The 26,099-nt window shown below is 44.6% G+C and overlaps 1 protein-coding gene across 1 annotated transcript in view; it reads left to right on the top strand.

The window, feature by feature from the left end:
• The window catches only part of LOC8027178 (lachesin), a 73,048-nt gene that overhangs the window by 16,476 nt on the left and 30,473 nt on the right, over positions 1 to 26,099 (top strand). The window contains exons 2-3 of the mRNA XM_029976677.4: positions 19,297 to 19,406; positions 24,383 to 24,608. Of these exons, the coding sequence (XP_029832537.3) occupies positions 19,297 to 19,406; positions 24,383 to 24,608 (336 nt within the window). The remainder of the gene's footprint in view (positions 1 to 19,296; positions 19,407 to 24,382; positions 24,609 to 26,099) is intronic.

Raw genomic sequence — 26,099 nt, 5'->3', positions numbered from 1 at the left:
GTCACGTGAAGTCGATTTCCCCCAGTACATTTAGCGGAGCAACTTGATTGACGTTTAGGTCACAAGACATGAATTTTCCCGTTAAATTTAGCGGGTAACTGAATTGGTGTATAGACCACGTGACGTCAATTTCCCGCGAAATTCATCGGGAAAACTGAATTGATGTTTTGGTCACGACGTGAATTTTCCCCCTAAATTTAGCGGGGAAACTAAGTTGACGTATAGGTCACGCGCCGTCACTTTTCTCAAGTTGTTTAGCTGACGTGACGCCATTTTCCCCGCTAAATTTAGCAGAAAATCCACGGCCGGACGGCCGGAAAAAAAATTGGGGGGGGGGGGGGGGGGGGTAACGTTAAAGAGCACTTCTTGCTTTAAAAAAAAAAAAAAGAAAAAAAAAGAAAGAAATGAGAGACTGAGAGAAGAAGTTGGGTATCTGAATCACTTTCATGAAGAAGGTGGTCAAGTTACCTAAATTTGTAATCAACACACATGGCGTATGATTGTCATACGAATTAAATACCACTACTCACCATTATGCGTAGAAACAATGTAAATTCATTAAGAAACAACTATTGTGTTCTAGTTATTGGTTTTCTACGAAGCACATGTGCACGTGTATGCACACGTGTAAAAGAAAGGGAGAAATTAAGAGGTTTTCGGCCACTCTCTGCCCTCACGTCCTAACAATTCGGAGATCATCTCTGTTGCTCTACTTGGCGTAACATGTTTCTAGGCAAGCGAAGTATTTCACCCTAACCGTTCTAAATAAGGTACTCCAAAGACAAAGGCTACTGAGTTGAAGTCCGGAGCACACTCGTTCTTACCTTGGCTCCCAGCATGGTAAAGCTTGTGTAATTTCTGTTTTTTTCGATATTGGCCGTGACCTCGCCCTCTGCTGGTCACGATATCATTGATTTTGTCAACAATCAGCACCACAGTAGATCGATCTCACGAAGCCTTCCACGCAGGTGTGACGCCGCGATACAGCTCGTGGCATCTCGTGCTCTGCTCGCGCAGGCCGTCAGCTGGGTTACCGCTTGTACAGAAAGACGATGCATGGCGGCAGCGGTGGGGTAGACAAATTGACTAAAACCGGTCTATCAGCTACAGTGCCGAAGTTTACCTCCCGTTTTGTGCCTTCTGCATAGTCGGTTCCGTGTAAAGGGCTGTCCAAACAGGACACTACAAAACGCACGACTCCGACAAATCGGTAAAATTGAAGCGGGCGTGAAGCGGACGCGCCCGCTTCAATTTTCACGATTTGTCGGAGTCGTGCGTTTTGTAGTGCCCTGTTTGGACACCCCTTAAGCCGCAGGTTTGTCAAGGAACTGATTCTGCGAAAGTAACCTGTAATCCTGGGGCGTATTGTTAGAGAATGGCCGGAAGGTAAATGAATATATCACGCGAAAAGAAGTGGGCGGCGCGACTCGCGAGCGTTTGCCTTCGGACAGCGCCCCGAGCCGCTAAATCAGCTACATTTTGGAGTAACGACACTTAAGCCACATTGGTGCTTATAATCGTTGTTTCCAGTTACTGAAATCGCGGAAAGCGCTTTTCCTTCCTCGCAAATTGTTAACACAGTCCGTGGCAAAGAGTAACGATATACATATAGCCTGAGCTGCTTGACACTGTATTCAAAGCTCAGGAAGTCGCATCCTTGAATCGCAACGATCGCCAGTTGCGCCCTCTATGCACTAGGCATCAAACTAACGGCGCCCACTAGAAAATCGGCCAATGGAGTGCCGATACTCGGAGCGTGGCTAATTCAGTGGATCTAGATGGCATAGCGAACGCCTTCCTGCACGCGAATTCTCGTGCGAATAGAAACTTCACCTCGATCGAACTTGAATAACTTAATATAAACTATTGGTGATTCCAGCGATACGGACGCCACCTAGCGGCTACAACAGAAAGCTGTGGCGGCAGGTTCGCTTGCCAGCCTCTTTGAGCGGATCGGATATTCAGTGTTTTGAGCCCTTTACCGAAAATAAGTAATGAAATGGCGTTACTCGTTAGCTTGGAAAAAAGCTAATGCGTTACAGAGCTCCATTGCCATTTTGAAAATGTAACGAAATACCGGTGTTGTTACTTGCCATGACTAACGGACGTTACTTTATGTTAGTTTGTTGTTACTTTGTGTTTCACTGTTAGTATATGACAGCTGTTTATACTAAACCGCGTTTATAAACTTATAAACTTTGGCTACAATACAGCAATTCAGAATGATTATCTATTTATTTGTACTCTGCAGCGCCAGAGCATTACAGCAGAGGGGTGGAGTACAGATCACATTTATACGTTGGAAACTCACACAAACAGCACAAGCCAGCAGTCATCAATATAAATAAACAATTCAAAGCAGCACACAATACTAAAATTTCAATAACGCCACAATTACTAACAAAAAAATTGAGATTGCATTAATCAGGTTAATAAAACGTTCACTGTTGGCAGGATGTGTAATTCATATCCTCGAACACGTGACGCTTCGCGAGCGCGATCCGGACAACTGTAATGTTGCTTCGCGATGGCGATTCGAAGAACTGAACCCAGCCCATAGCACCTGCCTGGGAAGAAGAAACCGCTCTGGAAAAGAACGACGGGATGCACGCCACGTAACGGACGCAAAAGAGACCTCTTCATGTATAATCAAAGTTAATCCGGTAAAATAAACGCTATTTTATTCCTTCACAAACCGACGTCGCCTTTCCAATTAACGACACGTCAGCACCCGGCCACCGCTGACACACTTGTTTTGATTGAAAGCGTGGGAACGTCAACGCTTCCAAACTTGTTTATCCTTTCTGTTCTTGACAGAACGAGAATTTATTTGTTTTGAAGAGAAGGATGTGAACCATCTGGGTAGCTATTCGCGACTCCAGCAAAACGGACGCCACCAAGCGAGAAAACCGGGAACCAGCCGGTCCAGGTTCGCTCCGCGCCCCTCCGCGTCTCTGATGGCTTTCGCGGACACGTGTTGTCGGCGCGGTGGCGAACAATCTAATTTGACGAAGGTCCGAAAATTTCTTTAGTTTGCCTGAGTGTTCGTTAGTGCGGTGAAGGCTCAGAAGATTGTTTCCTTCCATCACGTCTTTGAAAACCCTTTTACTCCACAACACATGGTCGCGTGCTTTCGATTTCTTAGATGGGGACGAGTCACGGAAAAATGTTTTGATTTCTTGTCTGTCTTGAATCACATTCAAAGTGACGACTGCTTGGTAACTGATAAGTGTTTTTTTATAAGGATGTAGAACAGCGGACTGAGGACGACAGTCGTGGCATTTCACTGGAGGGAACAGCAATGTCGCAGTCAAGTAAATGGGAAGGTTCGATAGCTGCTTTTTTTTAGTTTGGTTTTGTTCGATTAGCTTCAAGTTTGAGCCACCCACGCCGGTCGGTGCGTTGGCTATTCATCTTGGCTGCTTTTCGCCGAAAAAGCCTGTTGACCACACTGAAGGAGTTGGGCTGATTTCGCATTTACTTGATTGAGGAAAACCTGCTCGCTGCAAATGATGAATGACGGAAATTATCTGCTTTCAAAAGGTGGGGGACGCGTCTCACAACGTTAGAAGCTGTCACTGCATTTTGATCTATCGCGCCTCCAATATTTATATTATACCCCCGTCGAAGCCAGCAGCAATATATATATACGTCTACATTGCTCAGGTTGACCAGCCGCAAAAAATACTAATTTTCTCCGTTCAGGATTCGAAGTAAAGTTCAATACAGAGAGGTTCTGCGTGAATCTCCGATGAAGACTCTACTCAGTTTGTCTCCGTGCTGCCGGCTAGAACCAGTTGGCTAAGTTTAAGTAGTATCTCACTCTCTGTCAAATATACTTTTATTCAGCAGTTCACTTAATAGCTAGTCAACTAAGCTCATATTTCAACCCGAAGAATGTACTATTATCACTTTAGTGGGACCATAGTACGGAATATAATGCACAACCCGCTCGCCAAAATGACATCTCGATTGCTACTAAAACCTGAATTGAAATACGAGTATAAGCTGCTTAGTGGGGCACCAGCGGATTAACATGCTACTTGGCTCAAAAAGCGCTTGCTTAATTTTCGTAATTTTCCTGCAGCCTGTATTGTTGACCGAGCAGACGACTGGAGCTGTTTCTTACGGATACGCACAAAAGCTCGATTTCGCGGCCAGATAGGTCGCGTGGTCGAGGCATGTGAGTTGGCTGAAAATTACTCTCGGTGCAACAATTCTGTAGTCATCGCCGCTTTCCTTACATGATCAAAACTGATAAGAGCCTATTATCGTCTCTCCGGAGCCCATAGTTTCGGTTTTGAACGAAATCTCCGAAACAAAAATTTGACACGAGAACAAAAAAAAAAAAAAAAAAAAAAACGGGGAAAAAATATTATGCTTTGCAAGTTTATGTGCACCGGCTACACTTAACCGTCTCAGTTCAAATACCTATCAAATTGGGCATTAAACAGAAGAAAAACTGTTAAATTGAATGCGCCACCTGTTCAGGCGGTCCGGCCGAGCCGACGCGACCTGGACTCAGCCGCCATGTTTGTTTGGTGGTGGCGCCCCCTATACACTCCGTGCGACGCGACTGGCGCGCCGCCGCGCGGCCGGTACCGAAGGTAGGCAGCGAGAACCCCCGAGAAAACGAAACCGAAACCACGCCGCGTACGTTGGTACGCATTGAAGTCGGAGTGGTGCGGTTGCGCTGGGTTCACAGCATGAAGTGCTGCCTGTGCTACGTCATTAAGTGCTTCAATAGTTTTGCGTCGTATCTCGTGGAGACAAAGTTTCACAGTTTTTCACCTCGCCGATGTTTTGTAGGACAGCGACAACGATGGAGCCGTGCCGTACGACGTGAGACATTTGGTCTCCCGATCATGTCTGCCACTGTGTCGGCACGGCTGACATATTCTACACTGCCGCTTTGCGCTCTGCGTTTGTTTTCGTACCAGTAACGCCTACATGTGTCAGCGCCGATGGGACAAACACACACTCGCAGGTATGCAGTGCCAATTTCGTTGGAGGAATGCCTTCCAAAGAAGTTTCGTCCCCATCGTACGGGTCGATGATATTTCCGGACAAGTATGGCACGCAATCTGTACTTCATGAAGAAAGATTCGAAAGGTAAAAAAAGTGACAAATATAAATCTAAAGAAAACAACAATGAAACTCGGAATCACTGGAGAATGGACGTTTGAGTATGGAAGTTTATGTGGTGTGCTTTCTTTCTTGACCAGCCTCCTTTTGGATGTGGAAACGCTGACACCCCGAGTTCTGTAGACAAAATTTTTTTTCTCGGCTTCTTTTTTCTCCACTGGTCCCTTCCTACCGATAAAGTGTGCACCTCCCGCGATGAGTGGTATTATCTGACAGCCTTTGACGGTCAAAACCAGTTCCCATTTAGTTTCGCCGCCCAAACTAAATTTCCACCTGGTTTCGCTATGCCAACTCTTTTTGTTATAATAAGTGTTGTGCCAAGTGACGGTCATGTCAAAGTACCTGTGCGCCGAAAATCAGCACCTCGCACAACAGGTTATTACACAACAGCTGACCGCAAAAGCCCTTGGCGGCCAAACCGTGTGTTGGCCGACAACTTTATTTTCTCGGCTTTGGAACCACCTTTCGTAAAGTTGTTTCAATTGGAAGTACAGTCCACTAGTCCCTTCGTACCTCTAAAGTCTCCACCTCCCCCGACCAGTGGTATTCTCTTGACAGCCTTTTCATGATCAAACCCGGTTCCCATTGAGTTACGCCGCCCAAACCAAATTTTCACCTGGTTTCCTTATGCCACCTTTTTTTTTTTGTATAATAAGTGCTGTGTCATGTTACTGTCAAGTCCAAGCACCTGTGTGCCCAAATCTGCACTTTGCACAGCCCGCTATAGCACAACATTTTGGGTCCAATATTGGATACCCCCGTACAGCTTTATTTCTTTATTCGTTAGAAACATAACTTTCACACCAGCTGTCTTAATGAAACTTGGCACACTTCGTGCACAAACTTCGTGAACCTCTCACTCGCCTCCAAATATCATCGTTCGAGCAGTCCTAAATTTACAGCGACGAGCGAAATAAATTTCCCACTCAGAGCAATTAAGGTGGCGGCCGTCTTGCTTTTCGGAAAATTACTCCAACTCCTTTTTCGGCCGCAACTAGAGAAATTACCCCTAATTACGACTCAAACTCAATATATAAGAAGTGGAGTACAGCTAAATGCCCTTCTGCCCCAGCACTCGTGCAACGTCACCCTCAACTTATCGGCTCAAAAAGCAAAAGTTTCGTCCGTGCGCGCTTCCGCCGCCACAGCTTGGCATGCGAAAAGGCGCCGCAGGCTGCTGGACGCGCCTCACAGTCGAACGCCAGCTCCTCCGTTAGCGGCGCTGCGCGCGTTTTTCAAAGCGCCCCCTATAGTTCCCGCACGGAGTGTATAGGTCGCTGGAGTCGCGAATAGGGACGCGGAGGTAAAATCCTTCGAGCGGCGGCAGACTGTTGCCTTCTGAACGGATTTCTTTTTCCAGCGTGATGGCTGCTCAGGGTACGGCTGCGGTGATCTACTGCACCGAGGACGCTTAGGATTTCCGGGCTGCGATAATCTCGCTCCTTTTGGGCCCTGTCGTAGGAACGTTAAAACTGTCTTCTGAAGGAGTTTGAATTGAAATGACGCCGCTTATACGTAGCTTAGTTGGGGTTTCGTTTACACTTTTATGTTGTGTACAGAATTAAAATTATTTTGTTATCAGTCATGCGGACTTTTTTTAATCGAAAGTAAAGAGTAATTCGGGTAACGTAATTTGATAGGAGATACCGTAAAATAATAACAACATTACTCGTTAGTCATTTGGGGCTCTAACGAGTACGTTAGTAAAAAAACTAACGCGTTACCAGTAATGTCCTTACTTGTAACGCATTTCCGGCACGAGATATTCACAGCGCCTGGCGGCCTAAAGACGAAGCCGTCAAAGCAGTTGAAAACGCGATTAACATCGGAAATAGAGACATTAATGAAAATAAATGCGCACAGAGGTTTGCCGTTCTCTCTGTTGTTCAGGGAAGGCTTTATATGACGTCAAGTCTCCAAATAGACCGAAGTTATTTTCTTATTCTAGAAAACGTTTCGGACGTTCCAATTTTCCATTGGGCACTTTATGACAGTCGTTTAAGATATTCGCGGTCTGTTTGACTACACAGCGGTGCAGTGTATGCTGCGCGGCGCTGTTAACGCGAACAGGGCATCGGCACGTCCTTCTCTGATTTACTCAAGTAGAGTATTGGTGAACTCCCTGAAGGAGGACTTTCACCCACACGTTGTTTTTGTTGTAGCCGTACAACATTTGAGAGAAAAAAACAACTGGCGATCGCTTGTTCGTGCCATATATAGTACCGACCTCGTAGGGCTGAATTCTGTATGACGCATCATCGGAAAAATATCTCCCCTACGCTTCCTCTTGTTTTTCCCCTGCGCTACCATGTGTTTGTCAGTGCTTGTGCATATGGCCGCCATGGCGGTAACAAGCGGAAAATAATGAGTGGTAGAGGTAAGACCGCATATTTCCCGCACACAATTCACAGAGCAGGTTTTTATTTTATTTTGAATTCCTTTACATCGCAAACGAAATTTTGGTAGCGCCTGTACTCAAACAGATGTCACCCCATGTATCTGAGTCATTGTCTTTTATATTTCCATTCCAATTGACTCGAATAAAAGGAACTATATGGTCCCTCATAGCTTTAGGGGGTATTCACTGGCGGCCACAGCTCTTTTGCAACGTGCATTCCGCATCATAAAGATTGCCGGTCTCAGCAGCATATTAATGTGAGCTGGTTCTGAGCACGCGCTCTAATCAGCGCCCTCAAATATGGTATCCAGTGAATATCCCATATAAAGGGGCTTATGAAGTTCGTACGTGGGTTAATGCTATGTTTGACCCCTGACCGATTTACAATTGAGCTATTATTTTGCTTTCGTGCATTATTAGTACTGCAAGTTAGAAACAAAGATTGGTCGCCTCGGTTCATACAGTGAGTTTAGTTTGATGGTGTTGTGCAGACGTTGATGATTAGAAATAGAGAGAGAGAGAGAGAAGGAGGAGGAGGAGGAGGAGGGGAGGGCGGAGTGGATGAGACACGTGCCAGGATGCAGTATCCGGAAATCCCTTGCGCCTTTCCGGCTAGCCTATTTCAGTCTTCACCGAACCTCCAGGACTCGAAGAGCATTTCTGTTGGGCCTTTGGAGAGACCGTGTAAATAAATCCCTTAAAGGAGCTGTGCAACGATTTTAACGTTGAAAGAATTGTCATTTTCTGCTTTTGATATTGTTCACTGTGTCACAAATAGCAGAAAACACACCTCCTTTCATCGCAATGTTGCGATTCCGCCGCGTAATAGCGAGGCAAAACTTGGAATATTTCTCGACCTGCAGCCACGAGCGGCGGCCATGAGAAACAAGCGGCGTGACGTCACTTGGGTCGTTGTAAGAAAGGTAGCAAGTTGTGCGAATACCTGCTCGATAAAAGGTAACTTTTTTTTATAAATCTTGTCGTTCCAACATATATATGAATGCGTCAACACCCTGGTATCATCGACAAAACTTTTATTATACGGAGTTTTAGTGGCGCCATCTATCCTAGGTCCACAAAACCGCGAACAGCTGCCAGAAGCCGGAGGGGGAGGGGGACAGCGCCGGACGGGCAAGGACGGGTGGTCACGCGGTCGCGAGCGGATGAGTTCTCGCTGCTCGCTGATGGCTCTAAAGAGAGAACTTTTCCGGAACTCCGCGCCTACTCTAGTGACGTCACTGTGCACGTGACCCGGAAGACGATGCACGAGTTGAGAGGCGGCAAAAACCTGGATCTTTTTCATTTTTTTAAGTAAAAACTAGGGTATCCAGGCAAAATCTGTTTTCTGTAGTTCACTGCAGAAGTGTCAGGCATCAACTTCCACAATTATTTAAGCAAAGCCCTGAAATTGTTGCACAGCTCCTTTAAAGGAGGACCAGCAGAAATATTCTTCCGCCTGGCGGAAAGTCCTCCGCGCCCTCTTTCTTTCTTGTATTGTAGCACGGCGAGGAGAGGGGAAAGGTCCCCTTTTACGCCGGCTTCTTCTGAGAGGATAAGCCGAGAAAATCCCCATTCTGAGCGACGGGCGATCGGTGCGGCAGCAGCGACCTCGTGAGTTAGAGGTAGCTTCAGCTCTTATCGCGTAATCTGCCCCATTTTTTGGCGCTCACCAAGCCTAGCTCCTCGGGTGTCGGTTTTACGGAGCTGCAAGGCTGCGCCCGCGCAGTCACCGAATTTCCGCTTTCGAAGGTCTTTAGTTTAGCCCGTGGCAAAGTAAACGCATACTTGAGAGCTGCGATGCATCCCCGCACCCATTGAAGGAACGTTTCATAGATATTTTCGGTTGATCAAGGAGCTCAAAAGACATGCGCGAGAAGTGGTGACTTGAATATGTAAGGATGACTCACATCATCACAAAACATTCCATCTTGAAGAAAAAACGGCTTATCACGCTCAAACCTGCCTCAAATTGGGATCGATGGAAAAGAAAACGATGTATCAGGCGCGGGCATCTTCTAGAAGGTCTCTGTTTTCTAGGAGCGAGCACAAATTATTAAAGAACTTTAGCAGACTATGTTTTCAGGCCACGCTATATTTAGCGGGAGCTCGCGCTGCCACTTCGATGCATTCTCTGAAGCGCGCGCCTGAAGTGGCCTGAAACCTTTGAAAACGATTTACTAAAATGCCCTGTTGTGTGCCTAACTCGCAGAACATGATGGCCAGCAAAATGTATGAAATTCATATTTACACATTCCCAACAAGCACCTGAGGTGAGAGGGCATCAAGGGTGGATGTGAATTTTAGAAAGTTTTAGTGGGTCGCTTTTAGCCACTTAGATAACCATATACGGTCCGTACCCCACAACGAAATGTAAGCTAGACTCGCTGTTTACATTCTTCATCGAGTGCGGCTATGGAGCGAAAAGACAATATTAAAACCCTTTTTGACGAGTCTAGCGTGTCGTGTTATGGTTCAACGTTGCTTGTATCGGTACCATAGCACGGACCGCCACTTCGAAGTATTTGCGGTGTCTCAAAGAAACTAAGGCAAAAGCAGACAATTTTTTTTTTTAACGTGACACAGAATTGTATTTAACATTGTAAAAAAACTTTTAGGTACCCTACGCTACGCAGTTAACACAAACTATCACCGGTGTTTCCCACTTTTTTTTTTTTTTTGTTAGAAGAGAACGATGTTTAGGAAACTGTTAATGCGAGTATCCAACCTAAGCGGTAGATTTTAGTGCGAGTCGATACTGCTGGGGAAAATAGCAAAAAGCGCGATGTCGTGTTTGCGCTAACAGTGTCGCGTAATGTACACATACCGCTGCACAATCAACGCTAACATAGTAAATCAGTAAATTTAGTGGTCCCCAAAAAAGTGGTGTTATTTTGTTTTATTTTTATGTTTGAAAAGTTGTTATTTTTAAACAAGCAATTCGGTAAAGAGTGCTTCCGCTGGGCACCAACTTACGAGGCATAAATTTGTTCTTATACACTAAATTCTGCATGGCCCTTGCGTAAAAATGTCAATATTGTGTTTCGTGCTAGCTGTGTCACGCACAGTAAGAAAACAAGTTCATTGCTCGAACATTTAAACAAGGCCTTTCTTACGCTTTCTTATGCCAAATAGACGTTTTGTGAGTACGCTCTATTACTGGTGGTTCATAAAATAATCTACGTTGTTTATTTAGAGGAAGGAAGTGGTGGTGAGGGGAGGGGGAATTGAATACAAGAGACGACTCAGGGAACCTTGAACTTTGTAAATATTTCGCTCAACCTATAATCCTGAGCTAATTAAATCACTTTTGCTTTGTCTGTTTTAGAACTTGTTAACAGTCGCGCAAAAGGCCAAGATGAGCGAAAAGTCAGATGCCCCTGTTTATTTGAGCAAGAAGCTTATTTATGCGAGATAGAACTGAAAAAGCGTACGTGTGTAACCGTAGCAATCTCCGACCAAGCCTGAACCTCACTTTTTCGCCATTTCATCGAAAGCCGTTTCACCGAATGAACGGACACTTCATCGAACGCCGTTTCATCGAACGCCATTTTATCGAATCGCCAAGGGCCGTTTCATCGAATTTCTCAGTTGTGGCTCTGTACCGAGTTTTGGGGCATAACAGTGCTTTATAGATGTTTCACCTTGCATTTGTTAAGACTAAGGTAGTCACTTGAGAAATTCTTTTGAAGGTGGTGTCAAACTACTAAAAATAAAAGCAATTGGCATAAAAAGAAATAAAAACAATTGGGTATGCGACTTACTGAAAAGCCTTACTCATGTACATACATGGCTGAAACCACGACGCTGCAAATAAAGGACAGACACTTAAAACACTTTTAAGCGTCTGTGCTTTCTGTTTTTGCCTCATTTTTAATTGTTTCATGTGACATGGAGAGGGGTCATTGTTTCATGGAGGCTTTCTTCTCGAAGCAGGATATGTTCACGATGGAACTTATCTCGCCACTGCACCCAGTGATATAAAAGCAGAAACAAAAGAAGAAAAAAAAGAGAGAATGAGATGAAGTTGTGTATAAAAATTAAAGTAAACTCCAAAGTATTACAGACTGTAACATTGTTCGATGAAAAGGCGTTCGATGAAACGGCTTCTATGAAACGGCGTTTGATGAAACGGCGTTCGATGAAACGGCTTCGATGAAACGGCATTCGATGATACGGCATTCGATGAAACGGCGTTCGGTGAAATGCCCGGACGCACTTGTAGCGGTACGCGTGCATTACGTGGCACTTTTAGCCCGAATGCGACATCGGCGCTTTTTACTATTTCTGCCCAGCAACATGTATTGTCTAGCACTGAGCTCTGCCACTTAGGTTGGATAGTTGCATTGACAGTTTTCTAAATATCATTTATTTCTAAAAAACAAAATCAGAAAGACCGGCAATAGTTTGTCCGTGCTAACTAAAATGTGTTTGCACAGACAAATTACAAACGCGTATTATGTTAAAAAAAGGCTACAGTTGATTTTTTATTTTTTATTTTTAATGCCTCAGAAATACTTTAAAGTGGCAGCACGTGCTATAGCGCCGATTTAAGCAACGTTTAACTATAACATCGGACGCTTCGATAGCCGCACTCGATCAAAAATGCTCACAGAAAGGTTATAGCTTATAAATTGTTGTAGGGTGCGGTTATCCAAGAGCTAAAGACGATCCACTAGAACTTTTTAGTATCGACACACACCATAGCTGCCTTCTCACCTCATGTGGTTGCTGGGATGCATAAATATAAATGTCACATACATTCGTTGGCCATCATATAGTGTGAGTTACGCACACAATGTTTGTGCTCGCTGCTAGAAAACAGAGACCTCCAAGAAGATGCCCGCGCCTGGTACATCGTTCTCTTCTCCATCGATCCCAATTTGAGGCAGGTTTGAGCGTGATAAGCCGTTTTTTTCAAGATGGAACGTTTTGTGAAGATGTGAGTCACCCTTACATATTCAAGTCACCACTTCTCGCGCATGTGTTTTGAGCTCCTTGATCAACCGAAAATATCTATGAAACGTTCCTTCAATGGGTGCGGGGATGCATCGCAGCTCTCAAGTACGCGTTTACTTTGCCACGGGCTAAACTAAAGACCTTCGAAAGCGGAAATTCAATGACTGCGCGGGCGCAGCCTTGCAGTTCCGTAAAACCTACACCCGAGGGGCTAGGCTTGGTGAGCGCCAAAAAATGGGGCAGATTACGCGATAGGAGCTGAAGCTACCTCTAAGTCACGAGGTCGCTGCTGCCGCACCGATCGCCCGTCGCTCAGAATGGGGATTTTCTCGGCTTATCCTCTCAGAAGAAGCCGGCGCAAAAGGAGACCTTTCCCCTCGCCTCGCCGTGCTACAATAAAAGAAGAAAGAGGGCGAGGAGGACTTTCCGCCAGGCGGAAGAATATTTCTGCTGGTCCTCCTTTAAGATATTGTGATGTAAATTAGCACAGGTGTAATTTGGTGGCATATTCTTTAAGTAAAGCTTGGAAAGGATGAGCCCGCCTGATGAAAAAATAACAAAGACAAAATTTTGTTTTTCTTTGTTGGCGTGAAATTCGAAACCATCAAATGAGATTGTGGGGGTCTGTGACGCTTATTTTGGCAATATGAAGGGGATTAAATGTACCGTATTTTCCTGACTATAGTCCACACCTGAAGCACAATCCGCACATAAAAAAAAAGTTCTCATACGCACCCACGCACGTAGCCAGGATTTTGTTTCGGGGGGTTGGGGGGGGGGGGGGGGGGGCAGGCACCGCCCGTGACAAAATGCTGTATGAGGGGGGGGCCGTGAGCAACCCCCCCCCCTCCCCTGGCTACGTGCCTGTACACAGCACAGTTTGAAAAAGGCCTGCTTTTAAGTGCACAAAGAGACATCATACAGAAATTATCGCTAGCAAAACCTATCATTCACAAAATCCGCCACTTTTCATAGTAATAAAAATCTTAGAAAAAAAGAAAAATCGTAGTGTAGTTGTGCAATGTTTTTTTTCTTCTACACGTTTTTCTTTTGAAAATGGCACAATGACCCACAATGCTGTTTAATCATTTAGGAGTAGAATGCTTATTAAATTCGTCCACGGAAAAAGAAAAAAAATATTCTTTAGCAATCGCATTACATATGACCATTAGTAAATCGTAGCGCGTATCGCGCTACGATTTACTAATGCAGTGGTTCTTAAATGGGGGTCCGCTGATCCTTTGGGGTCCGCGAAGCCCTGCCTCATCAGTCAAGCATGGCAATAAAAGTTGTCTTTTTTTCAGATCGAGAAAAATTTTCCTGCTTTCGGGCGAGTTTTCTCGTGTGTATCTCAATAAGAGAAGTCTGCTTTACACTAGCCCATAGTCATGTCCATTTATTAACTCATTTTTATATTTCACGTGTACCTTTTCCCTCTTTCCACCACGAACGGGGTCCTTCATCATCTCCGCCGATCCACAAGGGGTCCGCGAAATATAGATGGTTGAGAACCCAGGCACGTAGCCAGGATCTTGTTTCGGGGGGGGGGGGAGAGGGAGGGAGGGAGGGAGGGAGGGGGGGGGGGGCGCTTATGTCAAAATGTTGTATGAGGTGGAGGGGGGAGAGGAGGTCCCAGCAAAATGCAAAAATTTGGGGGGGGGGGGCCGGGCCGCATGCCCCCCCCCCCCCCCCCCCCAATGGCGACGTGCCTGTGAGAACTTCTGTACTATTGGTTTCTTAAAGTATCCTTGAGAAACCGATTTCCCCGCTGTGTTTACTTCATTCACCTTCACTCGACGGGCCATAGTATGAGAATTGTCTTTCTCTATACTTAGTTTCACCTTCAGTCCGAGCGCAGTGGATGCTACGCGCCGTCCCAGCCAATCCAGCGCCGGGGGAGTATCGCGTGATCTCGAGCTCCGCGTGTCGCTCCCATAGAGTTATTATAATGTACGCTAGAGGTTCAAGTGGCGCTAGTGTGCTGCTGCAAATTGAAGCAGACAGCAACCAGTCGGAAATTGAGTTCCGGTAATGCATTTCTATGGGAAAAAGCGAGTACATTTTCTCTCCTCGCTCGAATATAAGAGCAAACATCACGAATAATTCGTACGTACTAGGAAGCTTGGAACATTTCTCAGTCAGACCGACGAAATAATTAGTCAGTTACGGCGTTTTTCTTTCAAATTCATCGGATTAAAAACGGTGCTAAAACGGCTTCGTACGTGTATTTATGTGCACTGTCGGACACTGTTAGCGCGAACATGGCATCGGCGCTTTCCACCATATGGATATACGTGTCAAACGAACGAAGGACATGTGGAAAACCAAGAGAGACGGCAAGAACTACGCAGTAACATTGGATAAGTAACTCCTTGTCCATGCAGGCGATAAAAATAAATTGAAAGCCACCTAATATAGTCCGATTTGCAATAAATAAGTACTGCTTTATTCTTTCTGCTCATGGCTATGTGCGAAGATGCATGTTCTGGGTTCAAATCATCAACCGCACGCTCCAAATCTTTGCAAATAGGGAGAAGTCAGTGAACAGGGGCCCGATAAGAACTGCCCGACATAGGAAATAATAAAAAAAGCACACCTTTCGTAGTCCACGTACTTTATTTCTTACATTCGAATGTTTTTTAACCGTCGTAAAGATGCACGACAAAGTCATTTTCATAGAGTGACAGGACGGGCATATTAGCAATATATAAGCGCCACCGCAATGCTAGCGAACCTTGAACACACTCTACATTCTTTTCGATCGTTAGTTTGCTTAGAATCGTCGCTTGTTTTTACATACCTGCCATGGAACATAGGTTTGGGTCTGAAATATAGCGAAGCTTAACATCGTTTATTGGTAAAGAAAATTGCTGTAATTAAAGCAATTACACTTTTACAGCATTAATAAATGTACATACTATCCGGTACAACCGAAATAATAAAAGCCATTCGTGTTATTTTCCGGCGCAGAGGCAAATTTCACGCGCGTTTTCCCATAGGAATGCACGGGAGCACCGCAAAAGTAGACTGGTTGCTGTCTGCTTCAATTTGCCCCCCGGAAGTCGCATAGACACTAGCGCCAGTTGAACCTCTAGCGTACATTATAATAATTCTATGGTCGCTCCGCCCAACCCCAAGGTCACGTGATACTCTCCCGGCGCTGGATTGGCTGGGATGGCTCGTAGCGTCCGCTGCGCTCGGACTGAAGGTGAAACGAAGTATAGTGCCGTGACTTCTTATTCCACTCCCAGTAAAGGTCTCTATCAGTTTTGGCCGCTCAGGCAGGATTACGTGCCTGTAACCTTTTTTGCCCTTTACTTTCTCTTCACAAAAGTATGAAGGCACTCGTACATTTCACCGAACTTCGTTATGATAACAATTAACAAGAAAAAAAAAAAAAAAAAAAAAGAAAGATAATCGCATCAGGAAAAACGGGAAGGTCTATCGCACGTAAGCAGCTGCAGTCACAGCAGCCACAGGTCGATGCAGCTGCTTCCACAAAGAAGTCGAAGGGGAGGATTCAACGGCGGTGCACCTTCTCGCGAGCTGTTCAATTTGTCCTCCGACACGCGTGGAGCCGCCTGTGAGTGTGCCCACCAGGCGCCGCAACACGCAACAACCCCACCGCGGCACGGCCACCGACCGAAGGCGTGCATGCTTGCTTGCACGGCTTCGAGCCACAGCCGCCACCGCCAGCACGATCCCCCCTTCCCCAAGTTCTTTTGTTGTCTTACGGTACACTTTCTAATCACCGTGCGCATCAGCCACGGGGGGAAAGAAGCGATGGACGGCAATTTTACACCTCGCTGAGCGTTCTCTGACTGTAGGTGGTCTGGCGGCCGAGCTCAATCTCGGAGAGTGAAACGCCGAGAGAGAGACCAGCGCGAGGCACTCCAGCCAGATAGATGACTGGAGGTGGGATGGACGGACCGGTGACTCAGCGGAATGGTGGCCTTGCGTGTAGTTTGATGGGAAGGCTGTTACTCTGCTGCTTGACTCGGAAACGCTACTGCGTGTTTGTTTATTTGCGGGGCGTGTCGTCGATCTACCAGGCGCTCATGGAGTTATGCTTTTTCTTTCTTTCTTTTTGCGTTTCTCTCCTTGTGCGACTGGGAATTAAGGCGATGAATCATAAGCTTTCGGCGCGCAGCGACATTTGTTTGCGCACATCGGGCGTGCGATTGAGCTTTGGGTAACGTGACTCGACTTTACGACTGAATATTAATCAATTCAAATGATGCGCCTGTTCCGCTTGAATACCTTTGCATTACCGTGGCTCCAAGGCCGGGTCATGGTTTTCGAATGTTTGCACGGAGTTATTATTCGAGTGTCATCTGCTCACCTCCATTGAGACGCATTATGCAGAATATATTCTCTTTCTCAGGTACTCTGTGATCAAATTTGGGCTGTAGCACTTACTTAAAAAAAATATAAAAAATAATTAAACACGTCTGTTTGTGTGGAAATTAATGCGATTGTACCTTGTATGCTACTAATGCTTATATGGAAATATCCAGAGGGGTGCCCCACAAGGGGGGGGGGGGGGGGCCTTAAAGATAACCCACCTAAATTTTTCCGTAGGATTTGCTACTTTTAAGAAACACCCAAAGATAGCCCACTTCTACTAGTAATTGCAGGGCCCTGGTCAATGGTGACACCGACCAGAGATACGCAAAACATTGCTGACTGGGAATGACAGTAATCTTTGGTGCATCACTACCTCCCTGCATCACGAGTTTCGCAGGTCACAAAATCTAAAACTAGCATTTCTTCAACTTTTTTTGATCGCATGCCAAACCTTTAGCTTACTCCATATTTTCGCTTGATTTGCTTTCACTCTTTCTGGGCTATTTCAGGATGTTACAGTATGTGTGATTGCACAAAGAATTTAAACAAGAATTGCTTGTAACACAATGGGAACATTGCACTAGTCAGAGCGAAGAGCTCATGCCAGACATGCTTTTACGTTCTGAATAAAAAAAAAAATCAATGTAGGGCAGGATATTTGTTGTACTGCATTGCCCAAAGTGCTCAGTTCCAGTGACGAGACCTGTGTCATTTTAAGGCAGGTTATTGGAGCTGAAGTATTTTATGAAAATTTATGACAAGTACGAGTCCTTCCTACTTTGCTGGTATTAGCGCACACGTTTGGCGAGGGTGACCTGGTGAAAACATAGGTGCAAAAGCAAGAGGCAGAATATATACGACCGAGTGAACAGCGTCCCTACCATAGCAGAATTCCCACACGTGTGGTGCCTCAGTGACTCTCATCGGTCGGAAGTTGCGGTATGAGTCTCGGTACATAAATGGTAGCACAATGATTTATCAACTCAAAAACTCATTGTTTATGACAATTTTGCCAGCTATAACCAAAATACTGCTGTAATTTTTTTTTTTTTTTACTTTGCTAGATTTATGGCACATTCAAATAACAAATGGCATATTAGATGCCGCGTGTGTGTATATGTGTGTATAGCATATGTGGAGGTATACAGATTTGGCCAGGATTTTTCGCATGGTTTGCAGGCCCGCTTCAGAACTATCGTATTTAATCCCGTCTCTCAAAGCAATTGAACAAACTTGCTACAGTGGCACAAGTCTTACCGAATCTTTGCATCAAGTACAAGCCTATCCTAACAACATGATGGATGAACTTTCATTTTTCATCAATTTAGTAGGATTCCTGCTCTTCATTATCTCTAGAAACGACCACAACATTCACATGCCCCATCTTTTTTCTAGTTGCTTGTTCCATTGATGTCCATGTTTCCGATAAACTGTGGCGCCCGCTTGAATGATTCATATCTTGTGGGGAATTACTGATTTTTATTTTTGTGTGTGTTGCAAGCTACAGAAGGTGTGCATAATTGTAGCTTTCATGCTGTGTAATGGGATTCAGTACCTCCACAGAAATTTGGAAATATGTGAAAAACGTCGCTGTTCTTTCCAACCATTTCATTATTTGGCGTGATCCATGATCAGTGATGTTATTCGATAAGTCTTCAATAGCTGCGGTATAAGAGGTGTTGCGAACAAATTTTGGCTAACATAAATTTCGATATTTAATATAAGCCGTCCACAGCCTCATTAATAAATCTAATCGAATCAGTAATATATAATTTGTATGACTGCCTGAACATATAGAATATGATGATTTAAAGAGAACTTGAATGCATAGGTATGGTATGTGAAACTGCTCACCTGACTTCAGGAGTTTTCTTTGCCACATTCCTCTGGGCTGGACCTTTGGTTTTGATTGAATATATTTGTTCTTGTCAACAAATACAGGACACTCTAGCAAAGAATTTTTGGAATGGCCTCTTGACATTGGATTCTAGCTTTTTATAAATAATAAGAAATGATTGGGGTTGGTGTCCAAGGCACTTTTGTCTAGTTGTACCGTTCCACATGCACTGTCTGTTCTTTTCCTTATTCTTGAAGTTAGTCCAAGGAATATGTATTAAAAAAGAAGTACTGAAATCTTAACCTCCCGGTAATGGCAGCCCACTTGTTGCTAAAGCAGTTTGTTTAAGTAACATTTGGTAGCTCGGTTCAATGAAATGAATTCTTTAGAAGAACGGATAGTTGGGCGAGTTGGTGGGAATCCATCGTAGGAAACAGCGCGAAAAACAGACGAGGACGAAGAAGAAATACATGGGACGAGCACTGTCCCCTGTATTTCTTCTTCGTCCTCGTGTTTTTCGCGCTGTTTCCTACAATGAATTCTTTGTTATGTAGGTGGTTTCTACAGAATTTAAAATTGATTGTGTGCCTTGTACCTGTCTTTATCTTTGCAGCCTCCTGCCAACAGAGCCCTGTGATTTCGTCCATCAGCCAAGAAAGGGTCGTCAACATTGGGGACACTGTGGACCTTGAGTGTTCTGTTCAATATATATCTGAGTATTCTGTAAGTCTACCATAACTTTCATCCAACTTTTAAGAACGGTTTTCAAAAGTGGGAAGCATTAGCAATGTACTTATATTGCTGGTAAACCTGTTTTAATATTATGTTTGTAGTCATCATAAACAACAATTTAGTGCCTTTCTTGCTTTCAGTAAGCCCAGTTTTCACAATATTCAAATTTGAGCTTTGAGAACTTTTTTTTCTGCATTGGATGAGAACTTGTGAGAGAGAAAGGGATGTTGCAAAACATTGCCAGCACCAAAACAAAAGTACTGTTTGATAAACAAAATAGTATGTTGTAATTTATAGCTTTTTCTCTTCACTGCAGGCCCTAGCATTGGTGGTGATAAACTGAATGTGAGTGTATTACTGTAAATGAGTTAATTTTCGCAAATTTCGGGAATCGCCTACAATGAGCAAAAAATAGGTCCCGCGAATGATTCCGGTAAAATGTAAACACATTAAGCGCGTTCAATAGCGGTTCGGAGTCAAGGAGTCACTGACTCCTTCCACTAGACAGCTAAAAGTCACTTCCGGTGCACGTAACATTGGGGCTTCGGAGTCAAGCTTTGAAGCACCGAGTCCTGAGACGGTGCACGTAGAGTCAAAGGAGCTAAAGATGACGTTATTTCCTGACTGGTGATGATTTCCGATGAGAAAATTCAGAGAGCTCTGACTCAAGTCACTCCGTTCGGAGGCAAGGGAGGTGACTGGACGCGCCCATTAAAATCTATATTGAGAGCCCACCGAGACATGAAAATTAGAACCCGCGAATGATTCTAAAACTTCAGCTTTGACCTAAAGCGCCGTTCACACATATGCACTTGAGTAAGACCGAGAGAGACCAGACCGGTTTTTAAGCCTCTTGCGACGTCTCAGGACCGGATGCGCTCTAGTGGAGCTGGTCCTAAGACGTCGCAAGAGGCTTAAAAACCGGTCTGGTCTCTCTCGGTCTTACTCGGTTGAATATGTGTGAACGGCGCTGTAATCGCAAAATATTTAGTCCGTGAAAAATAAGTCATTTACGGTATGTTAACAATATTCAGCATTACCCCAAAAAAAGTTTTTTTTTTTTTTCTTTCTTTTTTTTACAAGAAAAATAGACTATTCATCTTCGAATGCTCAGTCTCTGTCCAGGTATAGCAATGGTGGTCTGCACCGGATGCCAAAGGTTAGGGCTTGCTGTTATCATATTCATAATTTCTGTTTTTCTAAACTTTGATTTTGAAATGGGGCCCGTTCCTGGTTGCTGGTGCCATTCATCTCCATATATTTGTGGGCTTTTCAGTGCTTTCACAGGCAAGTAATTAAAATGTCAAATTGAAGGAATGTTCCTCACACACTGTTAAAAAACAAAACTGTAGTTATTTCAGAACTAAGCAGTAGCACATCTGAAGCTTCTAAAGGCGCGTTCACACTCTTGCGACCTGTTAAAACTGGGTTCCTTGAAACCTCTTAAAGGGAGAGGACACACTGGCACCATCTATTGGGTAGCGCTGTAAACTTTGTGGTCTAGCATATTTTCTATCTCTCTCGCGCATTATTTTTTCTTGGTTTGAAAAACTTTTGTCAACGTTATAAACGAGCCTTTATCATAGGTATTACGCACATTTGACCTCGGAAATCCCGCAAAACCTTCACTCTTGTGGAAGGCAGTTCCAGGGTCATCACATAGATGGCGCCAGCGTGCCAGTGTGTTCTCTCGTCCTAAGAAATTTTAAGAGGTTTTAAGAAGTCTCGTCTCTCTCGGCCGTACTCGGTTGCAAGAGTGTGCTTAATTGTGTTGTTTATGATCCGGGCAGTTTTCCCATAAGTAGGGACACATTTCAAGGAGCGGTGCAACGATATTCAATTGGAATGTTTTTCACTTTACACAAGCTTACTGGCACTAGTGGGACTCAGGGGTACTCGCACACAATGTCTCTGGCCAAGAAATTCTTTTGTTGCGGTGTAATTTCAAGGACAAAAGCAATCATTTTCATTCAATCTCTCCTTTGCAAAATTTGATGACGTACTGTGGGGATGGCAGTACAGCCCAATGACAATATTGAATGCGATTCATAGATTGGACCCGAGCATTACGTGGGCACTCGATTTGGGCTTGTGATAATTACTAGCTCGGGAAGCATTCGGGTAGTGGCCCGTGTCCAATCGCTGCAATGACGACAAGCCGAGCCATAACAGTGCCTGGAACTCAGCGCGTGTCCTGTGCTTCGCCAACCCCAGCGCGTGGCTATGATCAACATTGGCGGCATATAATCGCTTGTTCTGGCTGCGAGTTGAGGGGGGTGAACGATGCTCGTTTTTTTTAAATTTTTTTTCTGGGACTTTTATTGCGTGAAGTGAAAAACAAACGTGTGTTTCATAGGTCGTTAACGTCAGGGATCTGTTCTAAGTGGTATTTGCGCAAAGTACGAAAATTGTTGCATCGCCCCTTTAAGGACTTTTGTGGTTAATGTAGGGACGTGCAGAGTTTTTTAAAAGTTGCTGTAGGGAGTTTTGCAAAAAACAGTCGGTAACACTGGTGATAACCCGTCCATGCCCAAGCTGTCGTCATACCACCCCTTCTATGCTCCGTGTCACTAGTTGCGTGCAGTACAGCTGAAGGCAACGCCAGGCGAGGGGAGAAAGGACAAGCACTGGAAAGGCTGGGGAGAAAAAAAGAAACCTCCTCTCCTCTCAAACTTTTCTAGTGGAGAAGAGGTTTCTTTCTCCCCTCAGCTTCCATTGCTTTCCTCTTCCGTCCCGTCTTCCAAGTGCTTGCCCTTTCTCTTTTCGCCTGCACTGCACACAACTAGTGACACGGAGTATATAGGCCATGATAATGAGATGAAATTAGAATTTTATTCACTCTTGTTAAATTAGGTTTATAACCTAACTTATTTAACTATGCTCTCATTGGGCAGATTCATTGTTTTTTGGGGGTCTCTGGAGAGTAAATAATCCAAATATGCAGATAAACGAACTATGCTGACCAAATGGAAATTAAACTTTGAAAGCCTCCAAAAAACAATATTTGGCTGAGCTGGAATCTGAACCCAGGTTTACTACTGAATTGGATTCTGCAGTTATTGTGTTTTTGGCGAGTTTCAAATATCCTTTTTTATTTGATCAAACTTGATTCATTCATCCTCATATATGAATTATTATCCTCTCATTTAAACATTGAAGGCTGATCTATAAAACAAAATAAGAAGTCTAAAGAGTTTCTTGAGCGTGATGTTAAATAACCAGAGGTGGGTTTGGGAAGTGAAACTTTCATAAGTGGAAGGGGCAGACAACAGAAAATGAACTCTCTTGAGCGTGATGTTAAATAACCAGAGATGGGTATGAGAAGTGAAACTTTCATAAGTGGAAGGGAGGCATGATGAACAGAAGTTGGACAGACATTTCAAACATTTTTCTGTCTGTCTTCTTTTGCTTGTCCCTTTCAATTTGAAAAGTTTAAGTTTCTGTACCTGAGTCTCAGGTTAACATCCTGGCCAACTTTTACCTCTTATTCTTTTTTCATTGATCACTTAACAGTTCCCTTTTCCTCATATTTTTTATCGCACATATTGCTACATCGCAGTCTCAGTAAAAAAAGCTATGTGGAGTGTAAGTTTGCTTCTTTTACAGGGATTGTGATGACATCAGAATGCCGAGCTCTGATTGGCTCTGACTGAAGGATAGTAGATAGACATCAAGACAGCTTGCTTTGATGTCTACCGACTATCTTTCGATCAGAGCCAATCATAGGTTGGCATTCTGACGTCACCAAAACCCTTGCAAAAGAAGCAGACAAACTTGCGCTCCTTGGAAGGCATGGAGGGAGTCTCGTCGAACATCGCTTGAATTAGATGGGGTGGGCAGTGTTTGGTATTTTCACCTCACTCAGGGAAACGGTGTGGGTGTTTTCGTACACCAGACGGTGCTTATTTGGGAGTTTGTGGTGTTTATTATCTAACTACCTGAAAATTCTTTTGCAACCCCCTTTAACTTCTGAATACTGTTAAAGAAAAAACAAAAAGAAAAAACTAATTTGCAAACTTCTTGGAAGCACCACTGCAGTGTACATAATAATTTAAAATATGGAAGTTCATTGATGCAGCTCTTATTTGTGGCATCTAGCTATCAAACCATAACCACCATATAAGAAATGTGTCTAGCGAGAGCCTGAGAAAGTCAGCAGGCTTTCCGAGGTTCTTGGTTGGAAGCTTTGTGTAAGGGTTGCAGTGCCATATTCCATGCCAGCCGTTAAAAATACAATAACTCTCGGTAATTCATTCGGTTTATTCAATGTTTTGGCTAGTTCGAAGCAGGGGCGTGGTCCCGATAATTACACACACAAGTGCCTGGGAAAAAAATATGTGGTAATTATAAGTTTAACGTCTTGGACTGGTTAATTCGAAGAACCTTTGTACATGCTTGAGAAGTCTGGCAACTCTGGGAGCATGAAAAAGTCTTGGGATTATGCTGATCAAGCATAAATTGTACCCGTGTTCACCTCATCGCTTTCGTCTTCTGTGTGCGCGGTTGGAGAAAAGAGGGAATGAGTGCGACGCACGACTAAAGCAGGGAACATACGAGCAAGGTGCGCCATGGGCGCTTTGTGCGGCATTTTCTGTTCCGACCAGATCCGAGCGCCGCGGTGCCGCGAGGCATCACCTAACCTTACGAGATGTTTTGCCAACTGGCCAAGTACCGCTGACGTGGAAACTGCTAGTGGCACCGTGGGCTACAATTTTATGTTTTCTTTAGTGAAGACATTAACAAATGTGGCCCGAGAAAGGTTTGCAATTTGCAGAGCAATGTTAAAACTCTACATCTTCATTAGCAGAGGCAAGCAAAAATCAACTTCTCCTGCTGAGTATAGCACAAAAAAAAAATGGTTTGAGTGTGTGTTTTTTTTTAATTTGAAGTATGCTTAATATAAGTGTTTCGCTGTACCTGTGAGCTTCGAACTGTCGAGAGTCGACCGTAGTATCTCTTTCTTTCAGGTAATCTGGGTAAAGCTAAATGAAGGCAATAACAACTTGTTCATCTCCACTGGAAGCAAGATTGTGGTGCCAGGACAGAGGTTCTCCATTCGGCATGACGAATCCAGCAGCACCTACACGCTCCAGATCACCAAGCTGCAGGAGACAGACACTGGGCTGTACCAGTGCCAGATCGTCATTGGTGCCACCAGCAAGATCACCGCCGACGTCTGGGTCCACGTGAGAGGTACGTCCAACGTCCTCCTTCTGCCAAATGGGATGGGTACCTCTTTTTATTAACGTTTTATAATCGTTTTCACCTCAAGACAAAAAGCAAGTTTAACGCATTCTTCATACTCAAAGCGAAGTAGCTCTTGCAAGATTTGGTTGTCGGAGGAAGAAGCGATGCTTTTGGCATTTGAGGCGTGCACGTCTTGATAAGATAACATATATCTAATCTAAAATGCACCTGCACATATTCTAATTCTCTACATAATGGGGGACATTAGTAATGCTCCGCAAGGAGGCGGACTGTGTTTTACTATGGTTCTTGAGGGAAAAACGTCTGCAGCAAAAGTGTGAAGAAATGAGCAGGGTTGCAAAGTACCTATAGGGGGTACTCACTGATCCTGCAGGTATTGTATTGCCAGGGAGCGCCATCTTCGTGTCGCGGTTTGTCTGACTTTGGTACGCAGGCGTCCGTTGGTAGCGTGTGTTAATTTCGTATCGTTGAAGAAGCTTCGTTGAATTGAAGAGAGAAAAAAACTTTATCTCGGGGGCCGGCTGTTTTAATTTTCTTGTTGCCGCCGAGTACCGTGTGTAAAGGCTGAACCACCTGTAAGAAATTTAGCGAGCAACGAGATGAGCCGCAAGTCTGTGACGAGAGTCAGCAATGAGCGACGGAGGTTTTTCCACTATAAACCGCATGTAAATGATTTTGCGAGCAACGATTGGAGTAGCCGGCGCCATTTCAAGGCTGCCAAATTCTCCATAGCACCATTTATTTTCTTCTTCTTGCGAGCAACGAAACAAGCGACGACGACCCGCTTCGTTGTCGCTCAGTCACTCGCGCAATGAGGCTAACTGCATAAAAACGACTGGAGCAAGCAACCAATGTGATGAGTGACGATTTCTTGAAATCCAAAAACCGATCGACACGACAAGCGACCGTGAGGAATCTCCATCGCTTGTCACTGACTCGTCACTGTCGCCGTCACTCGTCTCGGCGCTTGCTAAATAGCTTACGTGTGGTTCAGCCTTCACTGTTGCTCATTGTGTCGCTCGGTTTTTGGATTTCTAGATAGCGTTGCTCATCGCCTTGGTCGCTTGCTCCCGTTGCTTTCATGCGGTTTGCCTCATTGTGCAAGTGACGGAGTGAAAGGAAATGGGTCACCGTCGCTTGTCTTGTCGCTCGCCGAATTGCTTATATGCAATTTATACTTAAATGGTTTCAGCGATGGTGTACTGCGCGGTTGTAGAATGCTCTAACCACACGCGGAAAAAGCCTATAGATGAAAACTTTGCTAAAGTGGGCTTTTTCATCACCCAAAAGTGGTGACAAACAGGTGTGAGAGGACGACAGCCTTAACTTCAAAAGGAAGTGTCACTCGCCAACGAAAAATACGCCACATTTTCTTTAGCGGCGTACACGGTGAGCGGTGCGGTATCTTTTTGCACAGGAACGAACGCAGTAGGCACGACGTACGACACGGAGGCGATGAAGCAACAGGGTCACACG

This window comes from Ixodes scapularis, unplaced genomic scaffold, assembly GCF_016920785.2.
Source record: "Ixodes scapularis isolate PalLabHiFi unplaced genomic scaffold, ASM1692078v2 PGA_scaffold0__279_contigs__length_252992795, whole genome shotgun sequence".
Taxonomy (NCBI): Eukaryota; Metazoa; Arthropoda; class Arachnida; order Ixodida; family Ixodidae; genus Ixodes; species Ixodes scapularis.
This window is presented reverse-complemented; position numbering and strand designations above follow the sequence as displayed.